We start from the raw sequence: 26,897 nt of genomic DNA on the forward strand, positions 1-26,897 counted from the left end.
GTTGCATGTATGGATTATATTCTGTATGTTGATTCTAAAGCATTCATACCTCAACATTATAAAATGTACAGTTTGAATAATAAAAAATCTGTCATTGTAATATTTTCATGTGGATTTTGCTGGACTATGTAGGTTTAAATGTACAGATTTCTAAGTTGTTATTTTTATTAGCTAGAGTCCATGACATAAAATTGATTATAATGCATAGACCATCATTCATAGGTAAAGGTGTAATTTTCATATTAAAAGTAGCAGATTATAAGAAACATTAAAACAAGACTACATATTCTTTTTTATAACAGCAAAATATTCATAATGTTCAGTTTTACTCAGAAAGCAGTGAATGACAACTTTCAGAAGGTTGTTTTTAATGTTGAAATTAAATATATTTAATGCTGTTCAGGAGTGGATAGTGCTTATTCTCAATACCATAAAAAAATAAAACAAGTGTATTTTAAGAATATTTTATATTTATGTATTAAATCATTGTATTACACTGAATTTTCATTCTGTTTGTTTCAGATTCTCAAAAATCTATTGTTTCTCTTCAAAATCAGTTGGGAACAGAAAAGGTAGGAAAATTGAAACATAATTTGTATAAACTCTTCCTTTTCATTTTTGTGTTTAAACTACTTTAGTGTAAGTTCTCAGTTAACATCATGAAATGAAAACAAGGATTAGATGTTTCATGGCAGAAATTCAGTGTGGGGTATCTTGATGTTTCCCTGAAAACTGAATGCTGTTGTGAATATTTATTTGTGTGTTTATATGCCACATGATACTTTATAAGATGGTAGTGCTAAAATTACTTTAAATTCCGATATGATACCTTACCTACTCTCACATAATAGTTTTCCTTGATTTGTGCTGCCTTCTGTATGCATAATTTTTGATTGCTGCCAACCTTGAGGTGCCTACCTAACATCAAGTGTTTACACATGGTATAACTGCATTGTAGCATGAAAATGAGCATTTGACAACCCTCCATTAGTCCATTTATACAGTAGAGCACAATCATCACTTCTCGTGTGCAATAACGTATTTTTTTTGCTTGTGAATTTTTCAGGTATAGTTGTTTTTCAGTGGAAATATCTATAAATACTTTATTTCACAAGTGTCAGTAACTTCAACTTTGTCTGGTGTGAAACATCACTATTTTGTTCATGCTAGCCTACCAACTACATTGATATTGGATTTGTTTTTGTCTGTTGGGAGAGGTGACAACATTTGTAAGGGAGGTAGTGGAGTCTTTCATGCAGACTGGGCCTTCTTTTGTCCCTTACATTCCTCCGCCTATGTTTCTCATTCATGACGGAAGAGAGTTTGCCATTTTGTTTCCCAACTATACTTGCCTCACCTTATACCATATTGTCTTGATTCTACCTCATCCATTTTTTTTCGGGATTTCATGACTAGGTTTCTCAGTTATGTTTCTTACATATTCAATTATTTTTACTAGTACTTTGGAGCTATACTTGCTTCATCCTCCTTCATTTCTTGCCTCATATGATTAGGCATGACTGCATGCTGTATTGCTTTTCTTTGACTCCTAAACTATGGAGTTCTTCTTCAGATTTGGTGGTCAGATCCTCTGTCTTTCGTTTGTCCTTTTAGTCTTAGGTTTTCCTACCTTCATCTTATACACACTACCATTTTCTGTTATTTTTCCTTCTTTCTGTGCTAATCCACCCTGTGGGGTTTTCAATGGATGCTCATTCACTTATTTTTTCTACAGTGGCATGTTTATTTTCCCGAGCATTTTCACTTCTTATTTGGTTGATCTTTTGCTAGAGTTGTTTAGGGTATCATGTTCTTGTTATTCAATTGCTTTTGTCTCCCTTATATCTCGTATGCTTTTTTCTGGCTTCTTTCATCTGCCTTTATGATTTTACTGGTATGCTTGTATCTCTGGTTTCATTAGTTGGGGCTGCACACCAATGTTATGCTTTATCCTCACTGGTTTACCATCTCTTCTGTGCTCCTCCTTTGACTCTCTGTGTCCTGTCCTCCTACTTCCTCTTAACTCTCTCTCTCTGTCTCTACTTCCCATCCATCCTTCCACTTGTAGACTTCAGTGCTGTCTGGCTTAGCAGTAACTGTTTTATAGGCTCAGTGTCAGTAGGCCAGTTTCATTTGGTTTATGGACCTTTGTCCTCTGTTTTTGGCCAATTGTTGAGTACTTGGATTTCTATCAAACAGCCTTAACCTTCGTTTTTTCCTCTCCTCCTTCAATGTCTCATGTTCCCATTATTTTATATCTTCCAAGGGATCTTGTTTCTTGCCAACATTGGTTCATGGCAGTGTTGGTCCTAATGGCTACAATCACATTTAGATGAGTTTCTTATTCTTTTTCAAGTTTTTCTTTCCATCTTTTCTTGGTTCCCAGAGAATCTGTAGATACGTGTCGAGTCTTACATTATTCATGTCTCAGTTTCTTGTCTTCCTTAGCTTTTCCTTGGAGAATTTCTCATCTTACAGTGGTCTTTTGCCTCAGGTCTTGAAATGACCAAGGTGGACATCTCAAATGCTTCTTTTCTCATTTGTCTCTATCCCAACAAGCCTCCTACAGCCACACTCTTCTCCTCCTTTGAGACAATGTATCTGGGTTGATTGGTTCATCTTGGAGGAGTCACATCTCACTCCCTAACACCCATTTCGTTTCTCATTCAGTTGGGTGTTTTTTCGTTTGTATATCTGCAGGGCTCAGCCTACTACTCTTCCTTCGGTTTCCCATGCCATATCTTCTCTTTCCCTCACTATGTGGGAGGTTTTCTCTCTTTTTTGGGATTTGGGCTTCCATGGAATCCTCTATCCTCTTGGGTCATGCTCATTTGAGACGTCTATAATAGACTGCATGTTCTCTGAATCCTTGCTTGTGATCCCTTGCCTTCAACTATTCTCTTTCCTCACTCAAAGATTTCATGTGGTATCTTGATAGTGGGTATCTCTCTTCCTCTCATCTGGCAGTACCACTAATTTTGTATTTTTTTAGGATGGTTCGTAGATGTCTCTTGATGATATGTACAGTCAACTCTGCACATGACCCCTTTATCAATCACCAGGGGAACACTTTGTCTCACTCTCCCTATTTCCATGCTTTTCTAAGCCCATTCTATACTGGTACGCCTAATAGCTTGTTCTTTTCCAGGTGCCCTGAGTCCTGTTGTGGATTGTCTCTTGAGGTCCATCAAGATACTACCTACAATTGTGGTCTCTTCTGGACACATTTCTCAATGTTTTAACAACTTTTCTCAACACCCTACTTCTCCTTTTCTGGTCCCTTGTACCTCGTTTATCAGCTTTAGCTGGGGATGTATTCCATCAGGACTGGTCCAACGTTTTTCTCCATACCTACCCTCCTACTCATCTTCTCCCTCACGTTTTCCCTCATTCTGGACACTGCATGTTGAATCCTCCTGATAACACCTTACTGGTTGGCTCAGTCATGGTTTCCTCTATTGCATCTTCTCCTGTCCTCTCCACCTCTTTCTCTACCTCTGTCATTCTCCCTACTCCTTCAACCTCACTCCTCCCTCTCCCATCCAGCAGTGTCATCACTCTAACTTCATGTCCATTGTTAGACATTCTAGACTCTCTTTACATGTAGCCTTCCTTCTTCCCTGTTCAATTTATTCATCCTCCCTCCATGTCTATCCATAACAAGTGTGCACATTGCATAGTTGGTCTTTGCACCATGTTGCCTTTCATTCCCTTCCTTCTATCCCTCATTTTTTCTGAATTTTTTTCATTGGCTGTTCAAACAAGGCTTATTGCTTTTGACATGCAGCTCTACTTAATACTTTCAGGTTTTCTTATTATTGTCATGTATTCTTCTCCTGTCCTTTTTTATGCTTTTTTGTTCATTTTGATACCTTTCTCCTCCTTGTCTTGCAGTCCTTCCTGATTTGGACCTGAATATTATTCTCCATGTCTTTCCCCTTCCTCTCTTTGATGCTTTAGTCTCTTGTTCCTTGTATTATCTTTTGCATAAGTCCTACTTCTTACTTTTTGCCTGTTATTGTAGGAGATATGATGTGTATGCCATTGCCCCTTTTATTTTTCAGTATTCTCATTCTGTTCCAGATCGTTTTATCTGTCCTATCAACATAGTTTATTGTTTTTCAGTCTGCTTTGCTACTTTTTATGGTTTATGCTCCCATCTATTTATTCATTGGAATTTCTCATCTCACCAAGATATTTCTCCTTTTACTTTCAAGGGATGGCTACAGCACCTCATCTATTTAGCCTGTGTTTAATTGGGTATAGATTCACATCGACACTAAATTTGACTCCTTACTCTCTCTCTGGCTCCTTCACTTCAATCATCTGTTGGAGGAGCTCATGCAAACTGGCATGTATCTTCCTCACTTACTGTTGTTACACATATTATTTCATCTTCTGGATATCGACTTCTTCCTATCACCATTCTACATAACCCTTACAAGCTCTGAATGGGTAAGTTCTCTTTTTATATATCTTAACTTTACAGTGGCCTATCTATATCTCATTCAGTGGTGAATGGTTCCTATCCAGGTATACTTAACTTTAAATTTGCAGCATATAACCTTACAGGTCTAAAATGCTCATTGTTGAAATGGGGGGGGGGGGTCCATAAAACTGCTAGAGGGTTCTTCCTGGTATCTTGCTTCATAAATAAGGCCTGTACCAGACTGTACTAACTCATGGATTATCATGAATAAGGCAGTATTTGGATTACTGCCCATCCCTCTAGACCTAGTCAAATAAATCAGGACTGGCCTGCTTTTCAAAGTAGGGTTTTTGTGGTTAACCATTGCACGTTTTCATGGTGTTGCATTCCTCTAGTCTCCCTACTGCTTTGTTTCCCCTTTTCCAGTGGAGTACATGAATCCTTGTAGCTGGGGTGGTAGACCATGGAAGCTTCCTTTTGAGTGTGACTGCTTCCACTCAGTTGAGAGTAGGGCAGTGGTGTTCTGTCAGTAAAGATGGTGAGTACTCTCCTCCTACTGCAGACTGAATGACACATACCTGATGCAACCTGGTTTTGGAATGGAGTTGACCCACTGACTATAGTCTGATGCATTCTAGCCACTGTATACCATCTGGTGCATCCTATTACTGATTGGACTGGTCTCTTTTTCTGCCCAATTTTGTGACATGTTATCTTTACAACAAGCAAAGAGTATACCTGGGACAGAATGGGTACAGTCTCCCACGAGTGTGACCCTATACATCAGTGTATCTCACTCCATGGATTTTCTTTGAGTGCCTTCCAAAGAATGCTTATCTAGGTAATTTTTGCACTGGTCCCTTCACATGTCCATTGTGGATTCTAGCTATTATGTGAGGGGAGGTAAAATATTTTATTATAAGTTAACATTTTTCTGCATTGAAAATGTATTTCCGATAGATACTTACCTAACCCCATCCTCCTTCTGGTTCATCATTTTTTACCTAATCTCGAAGTGATGGTTGTACTCTACAGTATAGAGTGAGTGAACTTTGCTAAGAGGGTGTGCCATACTTCTATTGGTGGAGGCTTGTTTTGTTGCATGTTCACTTGTATGCTATAACGCAGCTATACCATGTGTAAACATGTAATGTTAGGTGGGACCCTTACGGTTAGTGCAAGTGAAAATGGTGCATATAGAGGGCAGCACAAATCAAGAAAAGCTATTATGTGAGAGGAGGTAAATATCTATCAGAAATACATTTTCAGTGTAAGAAAATGTTAACTTTCATATCACTTACTGAGCCAGTCAAGTCAAAGAGAACATACAGACTATAATGCCGATTAATGTTAACTTAAGCTGTGTGTTTAATATCATGTGGTTGCTTGTTAAACCTAAAGATAGATTACTAAATGGAAACATGAAATTTTCTGAACCAAAATATTCACAACTTGATAAATTTTAATTGCTTCCTTATCAGAGATAAAAAAATAAATCCATGAAAATGGTTGAAGGTTCTGAAGGTTGACTTGATGCTTAGGTTTCTATTGTTTTATGTTTTTGGACAGTAAGTGACTGAAAATTTATTATAACAACAAAGAAAATTTGAATATTTTGGAAATATGAAAATAATTATTAAAAACACTTAAATGATTGTTGATATGTATTAAATAATAAAATATTAACAAAATTCAAGATTGTACTATTTTTGTTAATTGCTGGTATTGTAATAATAAATATTTTTCTCTCTCTATCTTTCTTTTTTTTAAAGATGTTTTTGTAAACAATCCTCTGTACATGACTTCAGAAGCTGAAAAACTTAGAACACATACAAGTAAAATTTCTTTAACATTTTTGATTATGTAAAAGAAGTAAGCTTAACAAAGATACGTGGATCACGTTTACAATGATATTAGTATTTACTATTGTGGTGAATGCACAATAAAACTAAGAAATGAAAGTTTGAATGGCTGTAAAATATATTTCAAAATACAGGTTATGTGATTACTCTTTGGTTAGTGATCGACATTGAACTGGAATAAATTGGAATATGTTTTTGTTTTTTAATCTTTTTCTAGAGATTAGCGCAAGAAAAACTAGATTCATTAAATAAAGAGCACGAGGAACTTCAGGTAAATTTATACATGCAGTTGCATTTTATTATCAGTTATCAAAGACTAATTGTGGTTCTAAAGATGAAAAGCTAATGAAGCTATAATTATTTAACTGAGATCATTTGATTATCAGTAGTAACGTATTCCTCTGGGTTTAAACCTGTTCAAACAACAACAAGAGGTGTGGGTAAATGTAGCTCATATATGTTTTAAACATCAAATATAAAGATGTGTTAGCAACAGTGATGAACTAAAGCATTGACTTCGTAGATTAAGATAATTCAGTGTCTGAATGCATTTCAGGATTTGACTGTTATATTGGGTTTATTGTTAAGAAAGCAGGCCAACTTCTTTAAATTTTTGGAGAACATTTAAGCATTTCATCAGTGTAAACACCATATAATATTATGTTTTGTATCCCAGTAATAAGATTTTGTTTTGTCATTTTAAAGCTTTTTTTTATTTTTTTACAAAATTAAAGCTAAAGATGCTTAACTCACTAATATAGTTTTTTCTTCTGTAAAATATGATATTCTATTTTGAAATATAACCTATTAACAAAATCAAAAAGTAAACACAACAATAGAATAAATAAATAATTAAATATATATATATATAAACACACAGAGGAAAATAGTTATTTTTGGATAATGGTACACTTTTTACTGAATTTTTAAACAAAACTATATTTGTTGTCAATATTGAATTTTAGGAGCAGTTTGATGACTCTGACAGAAAATTTAACGTTATGAAGGATTTAGTAGAACGATTAAAGCAGAACTTGACACAAGCAGAAGAGGCTAGGATACAGTCGCAGTCAGAGTTTAATAACCAAATACAGACAATAAGACAGCAGAAGGAAGAACAGATAAGTAAATTGGAAGGTAGGAACATCAAAAAGTAGATCAAATTACCATGCTATAGATATAACTTTTCATAAGCAACTGAAATTGCTAGGTTAAAGTTTGTTCTATTTATGCAACTAGAACTTCAGTCATCTAGCAATAAGTATTTTAAAAGTTTAGCTTGTGTTATTTAATATTAGGTTGTAAAACATACCATTTCTTAAACTCTCAATAAAATTCAATTCAACTAAAGTTGCTACAAAGTTTAGAACTTCATTACGTACCTTGACAGCAGTAGAAATGTGTGAACTTTGATCTGTTTCATCTGGTATTTAATTCAACAATCAGTGGAAGAAATCCAACACCTATTCTTGAGGCTCCTTCCATGCTTAATAAAAACAGTGATTACACTGTCTAATTGCATCTATTATATAGAATGTGTAACACGATGTGATCCAACACATATCAAACTATATTTGCATGATGCTAGACGTAACAAAGTTTCTGCTGTGGTACTGCAGTATTGAACAATATACTGTTTGTGGTCACTGTTCATCTAACAACAAGTGTTAATAATTTCAGCTAGCATTACGGAAATACTGTACAATGTAATTTCAGAAATATGTGATTTGATTTTTAGTGTACATGCACTTCTTACTCACACTTTTAGTATTGGTTTTACAAAATATTGTACTTATACAAATTAACTTTGGTTATAAATATGGTAAAAATATACAGTAATTGACTGTTTGCTCATGGTGGGTATTTAAACTGCATTACTAACTATCTGAGGTGACCTGTTTAAACTGCATTACTAACTATCTGAGGTGACTTGTTTGAACTGCATTACTAACTATCTGAGGTGACCTGTTTGAACTGCATTACTGACTGTCTGATGGTGACATGTTAACACGTCTTTAAATAGGTTTAAGTTTTTCTCTTGTTCAAAAGTTCAGAAAAAGGCTTTGAGCTTTACATATAAGTAATTAATAGTATTTTTTAAACTTTGTAATTTTCTGCTAATTCTATTACATATTACTTGTAAATTATTCTCTGCTAAAATTGGCAATTTTTCAAAAAGTATCTAAAATAATTAAACTATTTCATTGTTTTCTTATCCCTTACAGAAGTTATCAGAGAACTTGAAAAAAATGAGAGAGACTTGACCCACAACAACTTAAGCCAGGCATTAACGTTACAACAAAAAGCTGTAAGTTTATGTTTGTTATTGCTATTAGTTAACTAGCCTAATAATAGCTTTACTGCAAGAAATTTCTCTAATTATTTTTCAACGTTTTTCAGAACAATTATTCTTCTGATTTGAAATCTTAACAGTTCTCTAAACTGATGATGTTATACTGGCCATTTCTTTATTTATATTCCTAAAAATTAATAACTTATATATCTGAAACACAAACACATTAAAAATAAAGCATGATGACCACTGAATATTTATGAATCAGATTTTTTAGTAAATTTAAACCTTGTAATGAAATTTAAAAAATCACCAAGACATAGTTGTATAGCATCCATTATGAGTGGCTCAGTGGCTCCGTGTCTTGGACTTGAAGTCGGATGGTTGTGAGTTTGAGGCTGGTCCACATCATGCTGTTGTGTCCTTGAGCATGACACTTGTTCCAGTCTACCCAGCTGTATGATAGGTATCAAATGTTAGCCAAGGGTTAACCAGTGATGGACTGGCATCATGTCCAGGAGGAATGGGTCATCATTCTCATCCGCTAGTGCCACTTGAAACTGAAGTTTAAAAATACTGGCCTTCTGTGTCTTGCAAAGGCACAGCAAGGATTTAAGTAACTTTTATACAATATGCCCATAACTTGAAATCTAGATCCTACATCTGTTTATTAGCAATAATACAATTCCAGACCTAATGATTTTATGCACTAGCCCTCTTTACTAAAAGAAATTTTCAGTAAAATATATAACTAGATAGCATTTATCTTACTGTATATTATATATATAAATGTTACCTCTGCATTTTCTTTAGGAAACCATGTACTTCAAATATTCAATGTTTTCAAACTATCTGAACTAGAAGTAAGTTATAAACAGGTACAAAGATCACAAATATATATAGCAATGTTTCATATGTTGACAAGTTTTATCTATGCAGATGGGAAGTTTAGTTGTTTCTGCTCTCCAAATACAATTTCTATTGTGGGCAGAAATCAAAATTGAGGTTAACATTTTGGATTTTCTTTTTTTATTAATTCACCCATACAGAGTGTTGCGAAAATTTATATCAAAACAGAATTTTAACGATTAAGTTTTCATTTATAGTTTTATTTTAATAGTTTTGTTTTGAGTTTAATTACTGATTAAGTATATTTTGTTACAAGTTACAGTTTTACAGTAAGTAAGATTTGTTTTTATAACAGGTGTGACTTTTTGATCACTGGTGCAATAATTCTTAAGTAGACAAATTTTAAGAAAAACGTTCTTTACCATTAAAACTTGTGTACTTGAGAATGATCACCCCAGTGATCAAAACATTGTACCTGTTCTAAAAACAAATCTCACTTACTGTAAAAGCTGTTTTATTTTGTAGGGGATTTAACTACTATTTCATGAATTTATGTCAATAAATTTTGTATCAAACTGTAGATTGTAATTCAAATATCAGTATTATACATTATTCAATTTCTTAATATAAAAGTAAATATTAAAAAACACTTAAACATCAGTTTTTGTGTGGTATGTTGAATGCAGCACCTGTTCAGATTAGATGTTTGTGATGTCAAAATACTAAGTCTATAGTTTTGTATGAATCAGGAACTTAAATTACTGATATTGACAAGCTAGAATATAAAATAAGAACCTCATATCTTTTCTGTTTGCTGAGATATCACTGAAATATGACATGTGAATAACCAATCAAAAGCTCAGAATGTTCCCCTAGTGGCTTTCTCAGCCATTTTCATGTATTAGGATGCCATCTTGTTCTTTCGAACCAAGATTTCAAGAAGGTAGGTTGTGTCTTTAGTCTGCATGAAATTTCATATTTTTTTAGACCCAAATACAGCTTACTTGCAGCTTGATAAATTATGGTGGAATTCTATGGCGTTGATATTATAATTTATGATTTTTTCTATTATTGAACTGTATATATATATATATATATAACCTAAAAAAAAAATTATTTTGTCTCATATCCTCCACATGCGAAATATTAAAAGCTTATCAACCTACGTCAAGCAGCAACCAAGTACAAAGGTCATAACTACAAGAGATAATTGTTTGCTTTACTTCTTTATTTACTGTTCTATGTTTTAAGAAAAATAAGTTTAAGAACTTATTTGTAAATAGTAATAATGTATATACATATATTATGTCTAATAATTGAAATGTGACTATATTTTACAAAATACTAGTCCACTAAAACACTGCCAAGACAGGTCACTTTGTAAAGACTAAAGGTCAGTTTTATATCATTGGATAAAGTAACATGAGTGCACATGCACCACGTCATTATAACTTCTGCATTGTTAGCCAGGCATGGCTGAAAGGTCAATATAATAAATACATATAAATGTATAATGTTATGAGACTTAAGCTATTTAGACTACACATTTGTGTTTTTGTGTTATAATTTGCAGTCATCCTAGAATGAAAAAAGCATAACTTATACTTATTTACTAATTGTTTTGTGGTGGTTACGAGGTCGGTCAAATTAACAGACTCTGTATATTGTTAAGGTAGAGAAAATAACAGATAAAATATAAAATTTTACTGAAAACAAACATTTGAAATGTATTTAGGAGGTTTTAGAGATTACACAAATAATATTTGCGATTTTTGGGATGATGAATAGTTTTTAATCATGACATGAAAATTACTTCGCACTCGGAATAGTAACGAAACAGACTCGATATTTTCTCAAACAAATCTTTAGTAAAAATATTTCATTAAAAAATCTGATTTTTTGGGTACAAAAGACTTTGAATCATTAATAAAAGTCTACCAAATTTCGTGAAGATACACATACAGCATTAAAAGTTATAGTATGAATACTTAACATGTGCAAATGTGTATATGGTCTCGTGTATTATATACCAAGCCCGTCATGAAAGGGTTAAGAATATACATGAAAAACAAGAAATATAGTACTTACCTTTGAACATTTTTTTGCTGTTGATTACCAACAAAATTTAAGCCTACTTTTTTTAATACTAATGGTACTAGTATTCTATTTTTTTTACTTAAATAATGCACCCAAAAACACAGAATAACATCCACAAAGCAAACAATGTCCTACAACCACCACAATTTAACTAGCTTTCTAACTATGGCATAAAAGCCTTTAAATAATTCTCAAAACTTCTTGAACACTGTAAGAGAAACTTTCAAACTGTACTCTAAATATATAATACTCAATACTGAAAACAATCTAATACATCATTAGATAAGATTAAAACTTTGCCTTTCTATTGGTTATAAATAATTTGGTATAGAACATCAGAGAGTGCTATTGGCAATTTGTGAAAGAAAGGATGTGACAGACATGGTGAGTGGGTCTGAGCACCTAGTTTATGACACTGTTAACAAATAAGACTGAAGACTATAAAAGTTAGATTATGCCTTATGTATGAGTAATTTACATTAAAGTTCATACTTCAGAAAAGGGTGGTAAGTAAATTATAGAAGGGAGAAGACCTAGAGAACAAATGTCATAATTGTTATACTAGAGGAGAATTTGGATTTTTTAAAAATAATTCCTTATAAAATTAAGAACTTAAAACTTGTATATTAAAATTTGATTTATTAACTATGATACCAAGTTTATTTGTATACATTGATAATATAGTTTAATTTAACTAAATTTTGAGTGTAACTCCAAAAGGTGCAATTTGACCTACCCATAGTGATAGGGTTAAAAAATTGTAGTAATTTCCATGATCTAGTTTCTGTATGTTGATAAAAAATACTCTCCACTACTGCTTGCATTCTTTGATATGTATAAAATCTCTGCTTTTACCAGAATATCTCATAGTTGTTCATTTTGTTTATGGAATGTTGTGAAACATGAACTGAGAAGTGTGTTACAGATATTTTGTGAGCATATCCTTAAGTGTTCCAGAGTTCTTTCACAAACAGGTTGTTATGTTTTCCAATGTAAAATTGGTAATATATTGTGCACTGAAGTCTGTATACAAACTTTTTGATTCTGCACAAATTCTTCAGCCCTAATCTAAAAGTTTTACAATTCTGATTATGTCCAGGACATTTTCAAGGCTATAATAGTTATTTTACATATAATTCTCTTAACTTCTTGCCAGTTTCCTCTATTAAATTATGAGCAGTCAAAGAGAAACAGGGTTCCAGAGTGACCAAACTATCTCACCAGCAATGATCACACATACACAAGTTAATTATTTCTTTTTTGAATCTAAAGTCCAATTACATGACCTTTTTCATTGTCTGTTTTAGGTTGGAGACCTTGTTCTTGATCTTCTGATCTGGAGGAAGGCTACTATCACAATTGTCTTTGTCAGCACCAAAACTATTTTTGAGTGTTACCACAACATTTTTGGGCTTCATAAAATAATTCAACAAGAGCTGTTAAAAAGACCATTGTGACTGCATCCACAGTGTCTACACAGTGCAAGTCAAACATCTCAGAACAATGAACATACATATAATTGAGGAAATAATAGCGATTCATGATGATATACTGAAGTGTAACAAAGTTCCAGTCATGGTCAGCAGGACTTATCACTAACTGTTGAGAATCTTCTGGATTCTTGTCTAAAAAATAGGTGCGAAGAAGAAGAAGGATCATGTAGAGAACCTACCAGTTACACAACAAGAAATACTGTCATGATTTTTGCTGATGATGAGGCTGGTAACAACTCAGTAAATTTTTGCGAGATTTGGAAAATGTAAATTATAATAAACATATCTTGTCATATGCTACATCCTGTACAAGATTCACCACAATAAGATAAACCTTGGACTATTTATGTTCAGTCCCTACAACAGAAGTGCCTCTAGTTGAGAGAGAGATCCTTTGTTAAATGTAAATCAATATTGTTTTGTCTAACTGTTCATTAAAATTTATAGCTAACTTCATATATTAAATAGATCTACCAAAACAGGTTTTCTTCTTTCTCAATTTTGTTTTTTTAGCAGTTGATTTGGCCTTCTTTAGTGTTTTTCTAATACATTCTTGGGGATAATTATTGATATTAAGCAGTGTTTATACTTTGTTAAAATATCTGAAAAGAGGTGATGGGTACATATGATCTGAAAATAAAATTTATTGTTAACATTTGTTAACTATAAACATATTGTTAACCTTACGTTTCAAATTCACATTATATTTTTCACGTGGTGTTTAGTGACTTCTGCCAACAATGTTCTTGGCTGGGATAACCATATTTCATAAATATAACTTGCTTTAAATAAGATGAATAATATTAACAATATTGAATAAAAACTATGTTGTGGCATCCAAACAATTTTCTGTTGCTTCCAATACTATAAACTTACTCAATGTCTTGTCATACAAGAATACAGTGGTTGAATATGTTAAATTAATTTTGAAGCTTCCCCACATCATTACAGTCTATGTTGCCACCCCAGTCATTCCTCATCTCATGGCTGTGCATTGTGACAATAGCCCTACGGTGTAGTTTCCATTTGAAAAAAGGCTCCATCAGGAGACATTAATGTCCAAAATACACCATTTCTTCTTGCATGCTTTTCAAAAAATTAAGCTAGCGCATGTTTCCCAGCAGTCACTTCAAAAATCCAATTGCACAGAAACCCATAGAGGTGACATCTGGTGACTTGACCAGTATCTCTTCATATGGAATATCATGAAAACCCATTACATTCTCCAGCTGCATGAAGTATGTGATGGTTGAATGGATATGTTGTGGAAGCAGCTTGTGCCATTTTTTCCAGATGGAGGTTCTTCTTAATTATGTTGTGTACTGTTACCTGGGGCACTGATATTTGTGTTCATAGATTTACCTGTTACAAGGTGCTGCACTTCACTCATTACTGCTGGAGCATGACCTGCTGCAGGTTTCTTTCTTAATGTTACACCTGACTTAGTAACTTGCATATTCAAAATCACTTTAATATGGCTTACTCAACCCTCTGTATCGTGTAGCTTTCAATGATATATAAATCAATGCAAAAACATTATGGGACTGAAAACAGCATCACAAATAGCTGTAAGCAAAAATTCCTGGATCTGTGATTTTCCCAAGTGCTGTAAACTTTACATTAGGATATATCTTCACCCTTATGGAAGCTTTGGATAAATATTATATTGGCAAACGATAAATTACTACTACAAATATTTTATGTACTCTTCACTGAAATAGGTAGTAGATTAGAATCTTTTGTATCCAATCATTTTTAGCCATTGCTATTCTGAAAGTTGAACTTCATTACTATAACTGTTTAGATCACATGTTGTAACATCATATAAAGGTGGCAACAAAGGACTGGAATAATAAAACCAGTAACACAGAAGAAAAATTTTGTGAAAAACAAGACAGGGATCATGGTATTTCCAAGGAATGGTACTTTTTAAGCAAATATAGATTATGATTTCAGGTGAGCATAAAAATACTAAAACAATATTAATATGTTGTTTAAATACAAGACTCCTCAGAGCTGTTGAGAAATGCAGGTTCAAAAGTTTTCCATTTTTTATTGTGAAATATGCCAAGTGTTATAAAATGATAAAATATTGCTTCTATAATATTTTTGAGTATTTTGTACTTACATTTTAAACTTAATATGCAAGTTTGCTCTCAACACCTAAAACGTGGAAACCATTTGTGACAGGGTTAATGCAAACAAAAACTCCCAAAAGAAACTTTATTTAGATAAGCAGTGTAAAACTCTAAAAATAAGCCTGAGAAACATGCAGCAGTAATATGAAAGAAGCAAATAACTGCAAATTACTATATTTTTTATAGACAATTATAAAATCTAAATAATCAGGTTTTTGTTCACTAACACAAAAAAAAAGAGAAGAAAATTGTCAGTTTTTTTTGCCTACAAAGTACAATTTTGCTGAAAAATTTTAAATAGAATATAAAGTAATCTCATACTCATAAGCTAATATTGTGCTTTATATTTGAAGAAGTAGATTAACTATGGGTTAGGTGCATTGCGTCTACTATGTAACCACCAAAGTAACCATGAGATTAGTCTTACTAAATATAACTAACTTTCAATAATGCATGTGTATCCTCACGAATTCAGACTATCAGAAAACATTATCATTATGGACTATTTGTACAAAAAAATCAGATTTTTTAATTATAATTTGCTTTCAGAACATTGGTTGACTATCCAATATGCAAAGTGTGATTTTGATTTTAAGATTAAAAATACTTTTCTTCAACTGAAAACTGTCAAATTTCATTTGCATAATCTCTAAAACATCCAAAATAAATATCAAACATTTTTTTCCCAGAAAAACTTAATCTTTTATTTATTTTTTTACCATAACTCTGCATGGGGTTTGTCAATTTGACTCATCTTGTAACCACCATAAAAATTACAAACAAATCTAAATTTCTCTTTTTTCTTTCTAGAATAACTGAAAACTGTAACAGGAAACCATATTTGTTTATTCTAAATTGCTTAAAGCTTGTCATAGAATACATATATTTTATATTCATAAATATTTTTTTTTGTTTTATTGCCATTTGAACTGAGTAACTAATAATCTCACCACACAAGCTGTAAATAATGCAGTGCATGTTACTATATTGAATAGCATAAAACTGGCCTACAAAGCACAAATCTCTCCCTCTTCTTAATCTTAGTACTAATGTACCAATATTATGTAAAACACAGTGACACTTCAGTTACCATGCTTTATATATGTGTATATATTATTACCATTTACAAATAAATTCTTAAATTTCAGTTATTTTTCTTAAAACATGGGACAGTAAATACAAAATATATAGAAAACAATGATTCTACTACTTGCAATGATACAATGTGTTTTGTACTCGTGCATTGAATTAGCTAATCCCTGTCAAATATCACAGGTGGAGGAGGTAGACAAATTAATTTTTGTAGATTTTATATATGTATTGTGGAATAATAACAAATTATAAATTACTATACTAATATCACAAAAATATGCTGTAATCTTTCAGGCTTCCTAACTAAGCTGTATTTGAGTCTAAAACTTCAAATATAATAATGGTTATAATGACTTTTCCAGTGTAGGTACTTTAGGATGATTGACAGGATTATGCAGTTCAAAATGAGTGCTTTTGATTGGTTATAAACATGTACTTAACCCTATTGCCCTGGGTATCCTTTGCTGCACATGACAATATTTTAGTGTCTTACATTCAAAATTTTATTAAACTACTTTTTGTTTATGTTATACCAATTAGAATAGCACAAAATCTTAGCTAATAATCCATATTTTAATAGTATACAAGTTTTAAGTTCTTAATTTTACAATAGAATATTTTTTAAAATCCTGAATTTCCACTACCCATGTGACATTTTGTCCTGGCATGTCATCATCCCTATTTTATCCATCACCCCTTGAAAATGTACAAAATTAAACATATATTACTCTCTATAAAATCATTATTGCTCAGACAAACCATAATTTTTTTTATAGTCTTCAATTTTGTTTGATTACAGAGCTATCAAATAGAAAATCAGACCCTCTTGCCACAGCCTCTCTTTCACAATTCGTTGATAGTTCTCCCTTACGTTTCATTATATATTATCTATAACTGATAGAAAGTCAAGGTTTCCATCTATCAAATAACGTATTGTATAAAGCTTGTTTTCTGAACAGATAATTGTCAATTTCACTCAGAGTAGCAACATTTTTCCAGTGGGAAAGTTAATGACTGGTTTGGATGAATTTGTAATGTCACATAGTTAGAAAGTCAGTAAAATTGAGAGGTAAGTGAATTTGTCTACTTTTTGCATGTTATTAGTCTATATTCTTTGGTACATTACTTAATTAAGTAAAAATTATTAAATGCTATACTATCTATAGTATAAAAAACCTGATAGCAAGAAAAAAGAGGATTAGGTAATTACTTAATTTTTTGATTTTCATATTTATTCTTTATTTATTATTGTAAAAGTAACTAAAATCTAAAAATACAGATCTTTTAAAGTTATTTCAGACTACATTAGGTAAAATAACTAATAATAATATAATTAAAAGGGTTCACGAGGCACGCACTCGAGCAGCTCATGGATAATGTAATTTGATAGCACATTACCAGAGTGATTTACAACTTATAATAGCCCGGATAGTAGTTAGACATGGTTCAAAGGGCAATAAAACAATACAATTTAATTATAAATAGATGTACAATGTTACAAACTTAGAGCAACTTAAGATAAACGAATGTAGTTTCATGTTACAATTTGAAGTCATTCTAGAAAGAAAAAATGGTTAATTTAGGTTTATTTGAATTTTTTTGGTGGTTACGAGGTCAGTTGAATTGATCAATCCCGTTTTGAGATAGGGTAGAGAAAATAAAAGATAAACTATAAAGTTTTACTGAAAAAAAATGTTTGAAATGTATTGAGGAGGTTTTAGGGACTACAGAAAGGAAATTTGAGATGAAAAGTATTTTTAATCTTACTTTGCACATGAACTATTCATAACAAGTACTCAATATATTCATGGACAAATTTTTATTTTAGTTTATTAAAAATACTCACTAAAAATATTATTTTTTGTATGTGAAAGTCTTATAATGTCAATTGAAAAACTGCCAAATTTTATGAAGATGCACATATTATATTGAACGAGTATATTGAACTTTAACGAGTACAAAGAGGTCACATGGTTAGTCAAATTGACCGAGCCTGAGTTAAGAAATTAAATAATATACAATACTAAAATTTGAATGATAAACTACAATTTGATGCCAAATTTATTGGCATACATTCATAAAACTGTAGTTTAATACAATTTTGAATGTAAGTCTACAAAATGTGATGATATGCTGTGAACCTTACCCAATACCCTCTGAATCCTAACTGTAGGGTAAAGGTTAATATCTATACAATTAGAATACAGTTATAAATATATTGTGAAATTATATACCATTTAAATATACCTCTAAATCTTAGAGAAAACAATGAATAACTTACTTTATCAGATCCTATAACATCACTTAAAAAAGCAGTGGGAGCAGTATATCCCGTTCTTTTATTCTGCATTAGGGAGGTTGTTTCATAATCATCATCCTGTAAAAGACAAATTATAAACAAGATTAACAAAATAGCAAATCTTATTACTTAGAGCAGAAAAACTGATACAAGTCTGGAATTATGAATGTTTGTTAATATAATTTTAAAACCATAGCATACTGTGATTTTTAATAAAACATAAAACTATGGATACATAACAACTGAAATACTGTAAACTTCACTACACAATCCAAGTCTGATAAAAGAGTTAGCACAAAGGATCACATATAAAGTGTAATAAACTTAAAATAAGACCCAAAACTCGAGTGCTTTCGAATAGTTGACTATTCTTCTTCTTTGTTCTCCTGAAGAAGAATAGTCAACTATTCGAAAGTGCTTGAGTTTTGGATCTTATTTTAAGTTTATTACACAATTCAAGCAATATTTAATCAAATATCAATAATCAAGAAAATTCTAATTGGTAAATGATAATAATAATCCAGGATGTAGTTGAAAGCAGTTGATCAACTTGGAAATGAAATATGTTGCACAAATGTATGAATTTTTGAAGAAATATGAGAAGAATCAAATATGGTTAAAAGTAAAAAAATACCAAAGTTTCAATAAGAATAAATCATTAATTTGAAAACCATTAAAGATGAATGTACCACATTTGACTCTGTACCTGTCACTAACCAACAAAAAGTAATAATTTAATTATCCAACACAAGTAAAAAAAAAGAAATTTTTAAAATATGATTTACATTTTATTGTTATTTGATTAATTAATTATCTATAAGCATCAATTACATTGATTAATATTACTAAAATAATCAACTACTGTTTCTGATGATTACCATTTCTGATTGTTCTAACTACCCAGTAACTGAGATTAAAATCAAATTGATTAATGGCATGAAAATGATCAACTAATCAAAATTAGGGTTTCTTATTATTAGTTATTCTGCCCATTACGAGTATCAAAACTTTATTTTCAGCATTATGTTTTGCTTTTTCTAGCCATCTCACTGAAGATTAATGGATTTGTTGGTTTTTTTTATAGGTATCCCATGACAATCAATTAGTTAAATGTATTTGACTAATAGACCAAACATTACAGAAAATTCCACTAACTAGCAGCTCTAGTACTGATTAGCTAAACTTACCAATACTTTTGATGGTGTTGATTTAATAACATTTCGCTATATATTAAAAAAATAATACAGACTAACAGTCAAAAAATATACTTACATCAGCATCTGCATCGTCATTTGCCGCAATTGAGGTAACATAGCCATCAAACCTGCTCTTGGTCCCTCCATATATATCTTCATCCATATATGCTCCATCAGAAGCTGCAAGTGGTACTCCTTCTCCATTTTCATCTAAGGGTGCTAATCCAGCTTTCTGTGCTTGAATAGCCTTAATTTGTGCTTCAATTTCTAGTGGCAAAAACAACAACTGTGATTCATATTATGAAGATACATTTATCATACGAACATCTGTTAGTGAAAACATTATTATTGTCTTCAAACATATGGCTAAATAGAAATCTAATCTTACATTTTCAATCTTTCAAACAAAAGAAAAAGTACTAACAATCCATTTAGTTTCATATCTGAGTTGTAATTATATATTAATCTTTTGGGACCAGGGCTAACATTCACTGTATCTATATCATGTATTTATAGCAAAGTTACTAATAACATCTGCCACAATCCATAATTTTGAATTACTGACCATAGAGAAGTCAGCAGCATCTTTCCAATCACACTAAGGAATCACATGTTTCTCTAATAATACAGCTTAAAACGAAGGAATATTTTGTGGTATCAAACTCAGCTCACAAACTCCAAAATCCAGAGTTCTACCACAGAGTCAACCCATGCCCAACTATGATTGAAAGATACTAGTAACAGAAATAAAATTTTGTAAAGGTGTACATGTATTTAAGTACATCTATACTAAAATGTTACATCTTTCCAATGAAGCTCAAACACTGATATGGTTCATTCTTTTATTCACTTGAGATTTTTTACATAAGTAGGGAACAATTTTTTAAAGGACAAGACAAGTATGTATAATTTTTGTAACCAAAATACTTATATCTTTTGATTTCTTAAATTTTAACATTTTTGTTAGCAGAAATTTCTAAATATTATATATTTAAAATGGGAAAAGTTTTATAAGAATTTAAGTACACAGAAAAAGTTCAGTTTGAATTTTCTAAGAAAAATAACAAATATTCAAATAAAATGCAAATCTGTGAACTGTTAAAACAAATAGTGATATTGTATATGGTTTTAATGTAGTTAGAAAAATAATCTATTAGCTCTATTTGAAAAACAAATTATTTGTTGCTTTTCAAAATCTGTTTTGAAATTACTACCATTTAACTGTCATTTTGAAAATGAACCAATATCACTGAATTTTACACCCTGAGGTGCAAATACTACTTTTGATATCAGCAAAATAATATTACTGTAACAAACAATAAAGCATAAACATAACTAAGTTTACTAAAATAAAAAAATTGTTGTTACAATCATTTATTAACTCTCCAGAATAGCAATACTAACACAGAATCATTTTCCAAATTTCCACATCTAGAATGCAAACTTTACATTTCTAACTATTAAATCTACTTATTAGCATATTTAATGGAATTGTCAAAGTAATTTTGGATAAGAAAAATATTACTAAACAAACAGCTCTACACTGCCCAAGATGTTATCCTAATCATTAAGATACATAAAAAAGGTCACAAAACAAACCTGTTAAGGACTCGCTATTTAAACCTTCAATCTTAGTGAAATATCAGATTGGTGCCGATGCACCTAAGATCAACTGATATCAGGATTGGGCAATCTTGGGCACTCTGGCACCAATCCATTATTTTACCCATTCTCCTACTTGGAAAGAAGAAAAAGCCCACCTATCATCGTTCGTTTTATATCACTAAGCCATTTTACAACTTACATTTTATATCTCCATCAATCTAAATTGCTGATAAATCCTTTGTAAAAGCCATAAAAAATTATCAATTGTGACAGATTAATCTAGAAAGGCTGAATCCCATTAAAAACCTCAAAGAATCAAGTAAATGCCAACTTTCCAAATTAAAAAAGTTTTCTCAATGGTCTCAATGCTAACAATAAAAACTAATAGCTTTATACCGAGTTTGAACAAATGGTCAGCATTTGATAAACAAGTGATCGACTTTGGATAATAAAGAAAATTTGTTAATAAATTCAATTTTTTTTTGTAAATTTTCACATGAAAACAGATAAAAATATTTCTTATCAAATCATTTATAAATGAAATCATGATTGAGAAAAATGGCAACATTCAAAAACTCAAAACGTGGATTAAATGATAACCAGCAGCTACCCACTGTCAGATTTTTTTACAGTAATAGGTACGTGTATTGACACAAAATAGATATTTGAATAACTTATCTTCTAAATGGAAGACACTGTACTAGCTAATTTAGTCAAAGTACTGGAACTGGGTTTCTCAAAAGTATGTCAGAACCTCTTTACATTTGGAAAAAAGCCTCCTGTTGCCAAAAGTTTTGAAAACACAGTTACACCAATTATCAAGATTATAATCCTTTCTATATTAAAGCCTAATATTCTTTGATATTCTATTTAAAGATCTGATTTTACAGCATCAGCCTTTGTTTTGTTGTTTACATTATTTATATTACTAAGCTTTTTTCATTGGTTTCTGTTTATCTTGGAGCTTAGTTTGCAAACAAAAACTCTTTCAATACATGTTATTTCAAAGAAAGTATTAAAGTTTGAGATTATTGAAAATATGGATTCCCAGCAAGAATGGGCACTGAAACTGCATCTATTTACTTAATCAGGTATTACCTGTGCACCAATCTATCAACTATGTGTCTTATAAGTATTTAAGTAACAAAAGCTATAGCACTGAATGAGATATGTTTGAAATACAGTTTCCTGTCATTAAAATTCAATAAAATATATATATTTTTTTTTATCGAACCATCACCTTATATATTTAGCCTTCAGTTCTGTCCATAAAACCAAGTTAAATGAATGTGCAAGGGGTTGGTCCACTGAACTTACCACATATTAGAAAATGAATGTTGACTATAATTTACAATGTATATCTACACAAAATGTGGTGAGCTTTTAGTCAGTATATACAAACAACAACAGGATCTGAATTCAAGTCTTTATTTCATGACAAAATTAAAAGAATCAATAGTGGGCACCATGACATAATTGACGGGGGCTCTAACAAGCCATCACAAAACTCAATTTACAGGTGCTTTAGAGCATCATTGTGATGGCTCCTGTAAAATGTGAAGGACTACACCTTGGTTTTTTTCATTTCAACTATTTGGGAAGAGTATTTGTTATAACATAATTCATGAAAACCATTTCCCTAAGAAATGAAACGGATTAACACTACTAATTTACATGACTCCTTTTTAAGTACCAAAACTAAGTATCCTGTATAGGTCACCAAAGAACATAAATAGATAAACCTAAGTTAAATTCACAAGATGGGTTTGGTTTAAAAAAAAAGATAGATTGACAGTTCATTCACCTGAAAATACCATATAACCCTCCCTCCATAACTCTTTACTAAATCTGAGCGATTTGATATAATCAATCATCTATGAGCACCGATTACATCAATTAGTGTCACATCATCTAATCATTTAAAATTACAACTGAAGTAATTGAAATATTATTCTTGTTGTTAAGCACAAAGCTACATAATGGGTTATCTGTAATCTTCCAAATACAATGTTTTTTTTACTTCAGCTCTGGTGATTTTCTGGGGAGAGTTGTGATTAGAGGATCTTGTGTTCAATTTTCATTACCACCAAACTTGTTTGCCCTGTCTTTGTTATGGCAAAGCTAATAAGGCAACTGCATGGCAGCACCAGCTTCCAACTTTTTATTTTGTTTTTCTTCTACTTGAACTGCTGATTAGTTGTAAGGCAAGTAGCTGGTAGCACCCATTGCTAGAGCTGGGCAATTAGTGTAATTTCATGATCAATTAACCCTATTGCCATGGGTATCCTTTACTTCACATGACACTAGGTTTTAGTGTTTTACATTCAAAATTTTATTAAACTACTTTTCGTTTATGTTATACCAATTAATATAGCATAAAATCTTGGCTAATATTCCATATTTTAATAGTATACAAGTTTTAAACTCTTAATTCTATAAGGCAATATTTAAAATTATTCTGAATTTTCCCTAGTGTGACATCATAATTTTCTCTAGTTATCTTCTCTGTTCTATTCCCCCACCCCTCCAGTAACTACGAAATTAAATGTAAATTACTCACTATAAAATCATCATTGCTCAGAAAAATCAATTTTTATAGCCTTCTATTTTGTTTGGTTATAGAGCTATCAAATAGAAAATCAGACATCCTCTCCTTCAGGATTTGTTAATAGTTTTCTCTTACGTTTAATTATATATTAACTATAACCAATAGAAAGTCAAGGTTTTCATCTACCAAATGACGTATTATATTACATTGTTTTCTGAACAGATAATTTTCAATTTCTCTTGTAGTACAAGTTTCATTCCCACAGGAAAGGTAAAGACTAGATTGGTTGAATTTGTAATGGGTCTTGTTACATAATTAGAAAGCCAGAAAAATTGTAACTGTTAGAGGAAATTGTCTACTTTTTGCATACTATTATTATATGTTCTTTGGTGCACTAATTAATTAAACAAAAGTTATTTAATGCACTTGTACCATTAGTATAAAAAAAGTAGGGTTAAGTGTCATTGACAGTACACAGACAAGGAAAAAAGCCACCTGATGATGGCAGAGCTTGATTTTAACTGTCATCCGAGACGACTAAAAACTTCCTCAGGCAACGACCAACATAAACCTTCATGTTGTCTGATGGACAACTAAAACCCTGGAACAGATCCTTACTCAAAACAGCACTGCAGACTACTGTACACTTATCCATTCCCACACTACATATGTAATATTGACTCCGATCTTCGACGAAAATCTTCGTTAAATTCCTTAACTAAGAACTTGAAAATTGGAATCCACACAAAAATATCTTTTCGTCCATTTCTTTTTGTTTAAAAAAGATTGTATTTTGTACAAGAGAAATGTTAGAAAAAGTTCATTTTTGTGATTGGCTAATAATGCTGTTTTAGCCACTAAACCTTCTGTTGTGGACAAGTTGCACGTCATTTTGTATGGAGTTCAACTGAATGTGTGGTAACACAGTACAATGTATAAAGCTCAGTTAGTTAAATTACCACATATTTTTTACAAGTTACAGCATTTACAGTAAGTAAGACTAATTTTTAAAATCAGTAAGTAAATTTAAAGTGAAACTATTACCACACATTGTATTGCACAAGGTTTGTATGCATACACATAGGCAGGTGTGAATTTACAGTGAAAACGAATTCTGATATCACAAATATTTAGTAAGATTAATTTCTGGTACAAATGCTTATAACAATAAAACTAGCATGGCAGTCTCAAGTTATTACCAATAAACCTTTGATAGGGACTAAAATGATCAAATTACAAAATCAAACTCAGAATTTCCAGTGTTAATCATAACAGTTGAAATACTGGCCTCCTTTCTGATTATGCACATATAGGCCTAAGGTTAATGTTAGACACAGACAACCAATTGAGTCTATGAAATATGGAAGGCCTAGCTACCATGAGAAAAGCGAGAAAATCCACGAATTAAACAGATCATAATAATGATAACTGCATCCAAAAACTTTATGAAAATTTTGATCAGTACGAAACAGAATAACCAAAAATAAGGCTAGCTTTGCCTCTCTCCAGGTCAATACAAACTACAAGTATGAATTACAATACATATCAGCTGTGTGTGTTTGCATATATGCAGTGCTCAGGCATTGTGTAAGTATTACAGTATAGTAATATAGCAAGTTTTGAGTTGAATATATGTTCTCTAATAACAAACACGTCATATTAATCTTTAAAATATTTAAAGCATAACGATGTTAAGCAACTGTCTGACTAACATTTTCATTACCTAATGTAATACTAATACTAGTAATAACAAAATATATTTACCTTCAATTGTTTTCGGGGCAGCTGCCGCCATGTTCCTTTCCAAAATGTAGCCTAATCGAACTTACTGCTTAACTAGTAAGGCCTATTTACTGAAATAAAATGTTTAATTGATAAAAATTTCACTTTGAAGGTAATGGGCAGCCACTGAACTACAGACAGAACCTAATGTTAACTACAATAAACATATATTTAGTTAAATTACACGTGCCCTCTTTTTTAAAGCATTACAAAGTTAAAACTTTGCCTAATCCTTAGATCCAATATGGCGACATAAGAGCGTAGCTATCAGCGACCAATGAAATTTGTCCTCCTGATGTAAGCGTGAGGGAGGGGGGGGGGGTCAAAGTATTATACCGCTTAGTGGCGTTACTGTATGAATGTGATATCCCAAAGTATAAAAGAAAAGAAAACATCAACTGATCTGCTAACGAAAATGATAGGAACGTTAATGAAAATATTTTTTTTGTTATTAGTTTTTGTATTATCATTCTTATTTTGAACATGCACTCAAATGTTTATATATAAAGAATAATGGAATAAATAGCTGAGTAAAATATACAAAATTATGTTAAGAAAGGTAGAACTTTGAGGCTTCAACATAAATTTTGAATTAAGAAGTTTTTTTTTTCATGTCTAAGTTAATTGCAACGAGATATTCAAATAAAATATTATGCCTTAAAAATATTAAATCAACCGCTTATTCAACGATCGAAGTTCACGTTCTGTTATTTTGTTTACATTTTCAGAATTGAAGATGTACTGGTAGTGTGCTCATTTTACAGTTAAAAGCTGGTTTTCTTAGCTTAATAACAAGAGCTTCTAGCACTCTAAAATATAATTCTCATCGGAATTGAGAATAATGCGGAAAAACTGGAAGTAGGCCCAACATCTCCTTCATTTAGACAATGGTTAATAATACACCTGCTATTTAAGACATGCCGCTGTGCCACTTGGGGTTTCATTCATGAATTAAAAAAAAAATTAAAGAAATATCAAACAGCTATAGTGTACATGTTCAGTAAAATGTCTAGGTTCAAAGGGCTCTCCAACTTTAATGACAAACAGATATTCATTGAATACTTCGCTGGTAGTATAAGGGCTCATGTGCCAAAGATGCAAACAGGAATATATTGGTCTAACCAAAGTCGAATATAAGAAGACTGTAGCGCTAAAATCAACAACACCAGTAGTGTTACCAACCACTGTCTAAACGAATGCGATGCTGTGCCTAC

At 31.6% G+C, this 26,897-nt stretch overlaps 1 protein-coding gene across 1 annotated transcript in view; it reads right to left on the minus strand.

Moving 5' to 3' along the window:
• The window catches only part of LOC106469423 (splicing factor 3B subunit 1), a 98,347-nt gene extending 72,372 nt beyond the window's left edge, over nucleotides 1–25,975 (minus strand). The window contains exons 1-3 of the mRNA XM_013929916.2: nucleotides 25,666–25,975; nucleotides 19,825–20,015; nucleotides 18,535–18,630 (exon numbers count right to left, since the gene is read on the minus strand). Of these exons, the coding sequence (XP_013785370.1) occupies nucleotides 18,535–18,630; nucleotides 19,825–20,015; nucleotides 25,666–25,696 (318 nt within the window). The 5' untranslated portion in view covers nucleotides 25,697–25,975. The remainder of the gene's footprint in view (nucleotides 1–18,534; nucleotides 18,631–19,824; nucleotides 20,016–25,665) is intronic.
• Nucleotides 25,976–26,897: the final 922 nt, after the last annotated feature.

Source organism: Limulus polyphemus, unplaced genomic scaffold, assembly GCF_000517525.1.
Source record: "Limulus polyphemus unplaced genomic scaffold, Limulus_polyphemus-2.1.2 Scaffold3477, whole genome shotgun sequence".
NCBI classification, from domain to species: domain Eukaryota; kingdom Metazoa; phylum Arthropoda; class Merostomata; order Xiphosura; family Limulidae; genus Limulus; species Limulus polyphemus.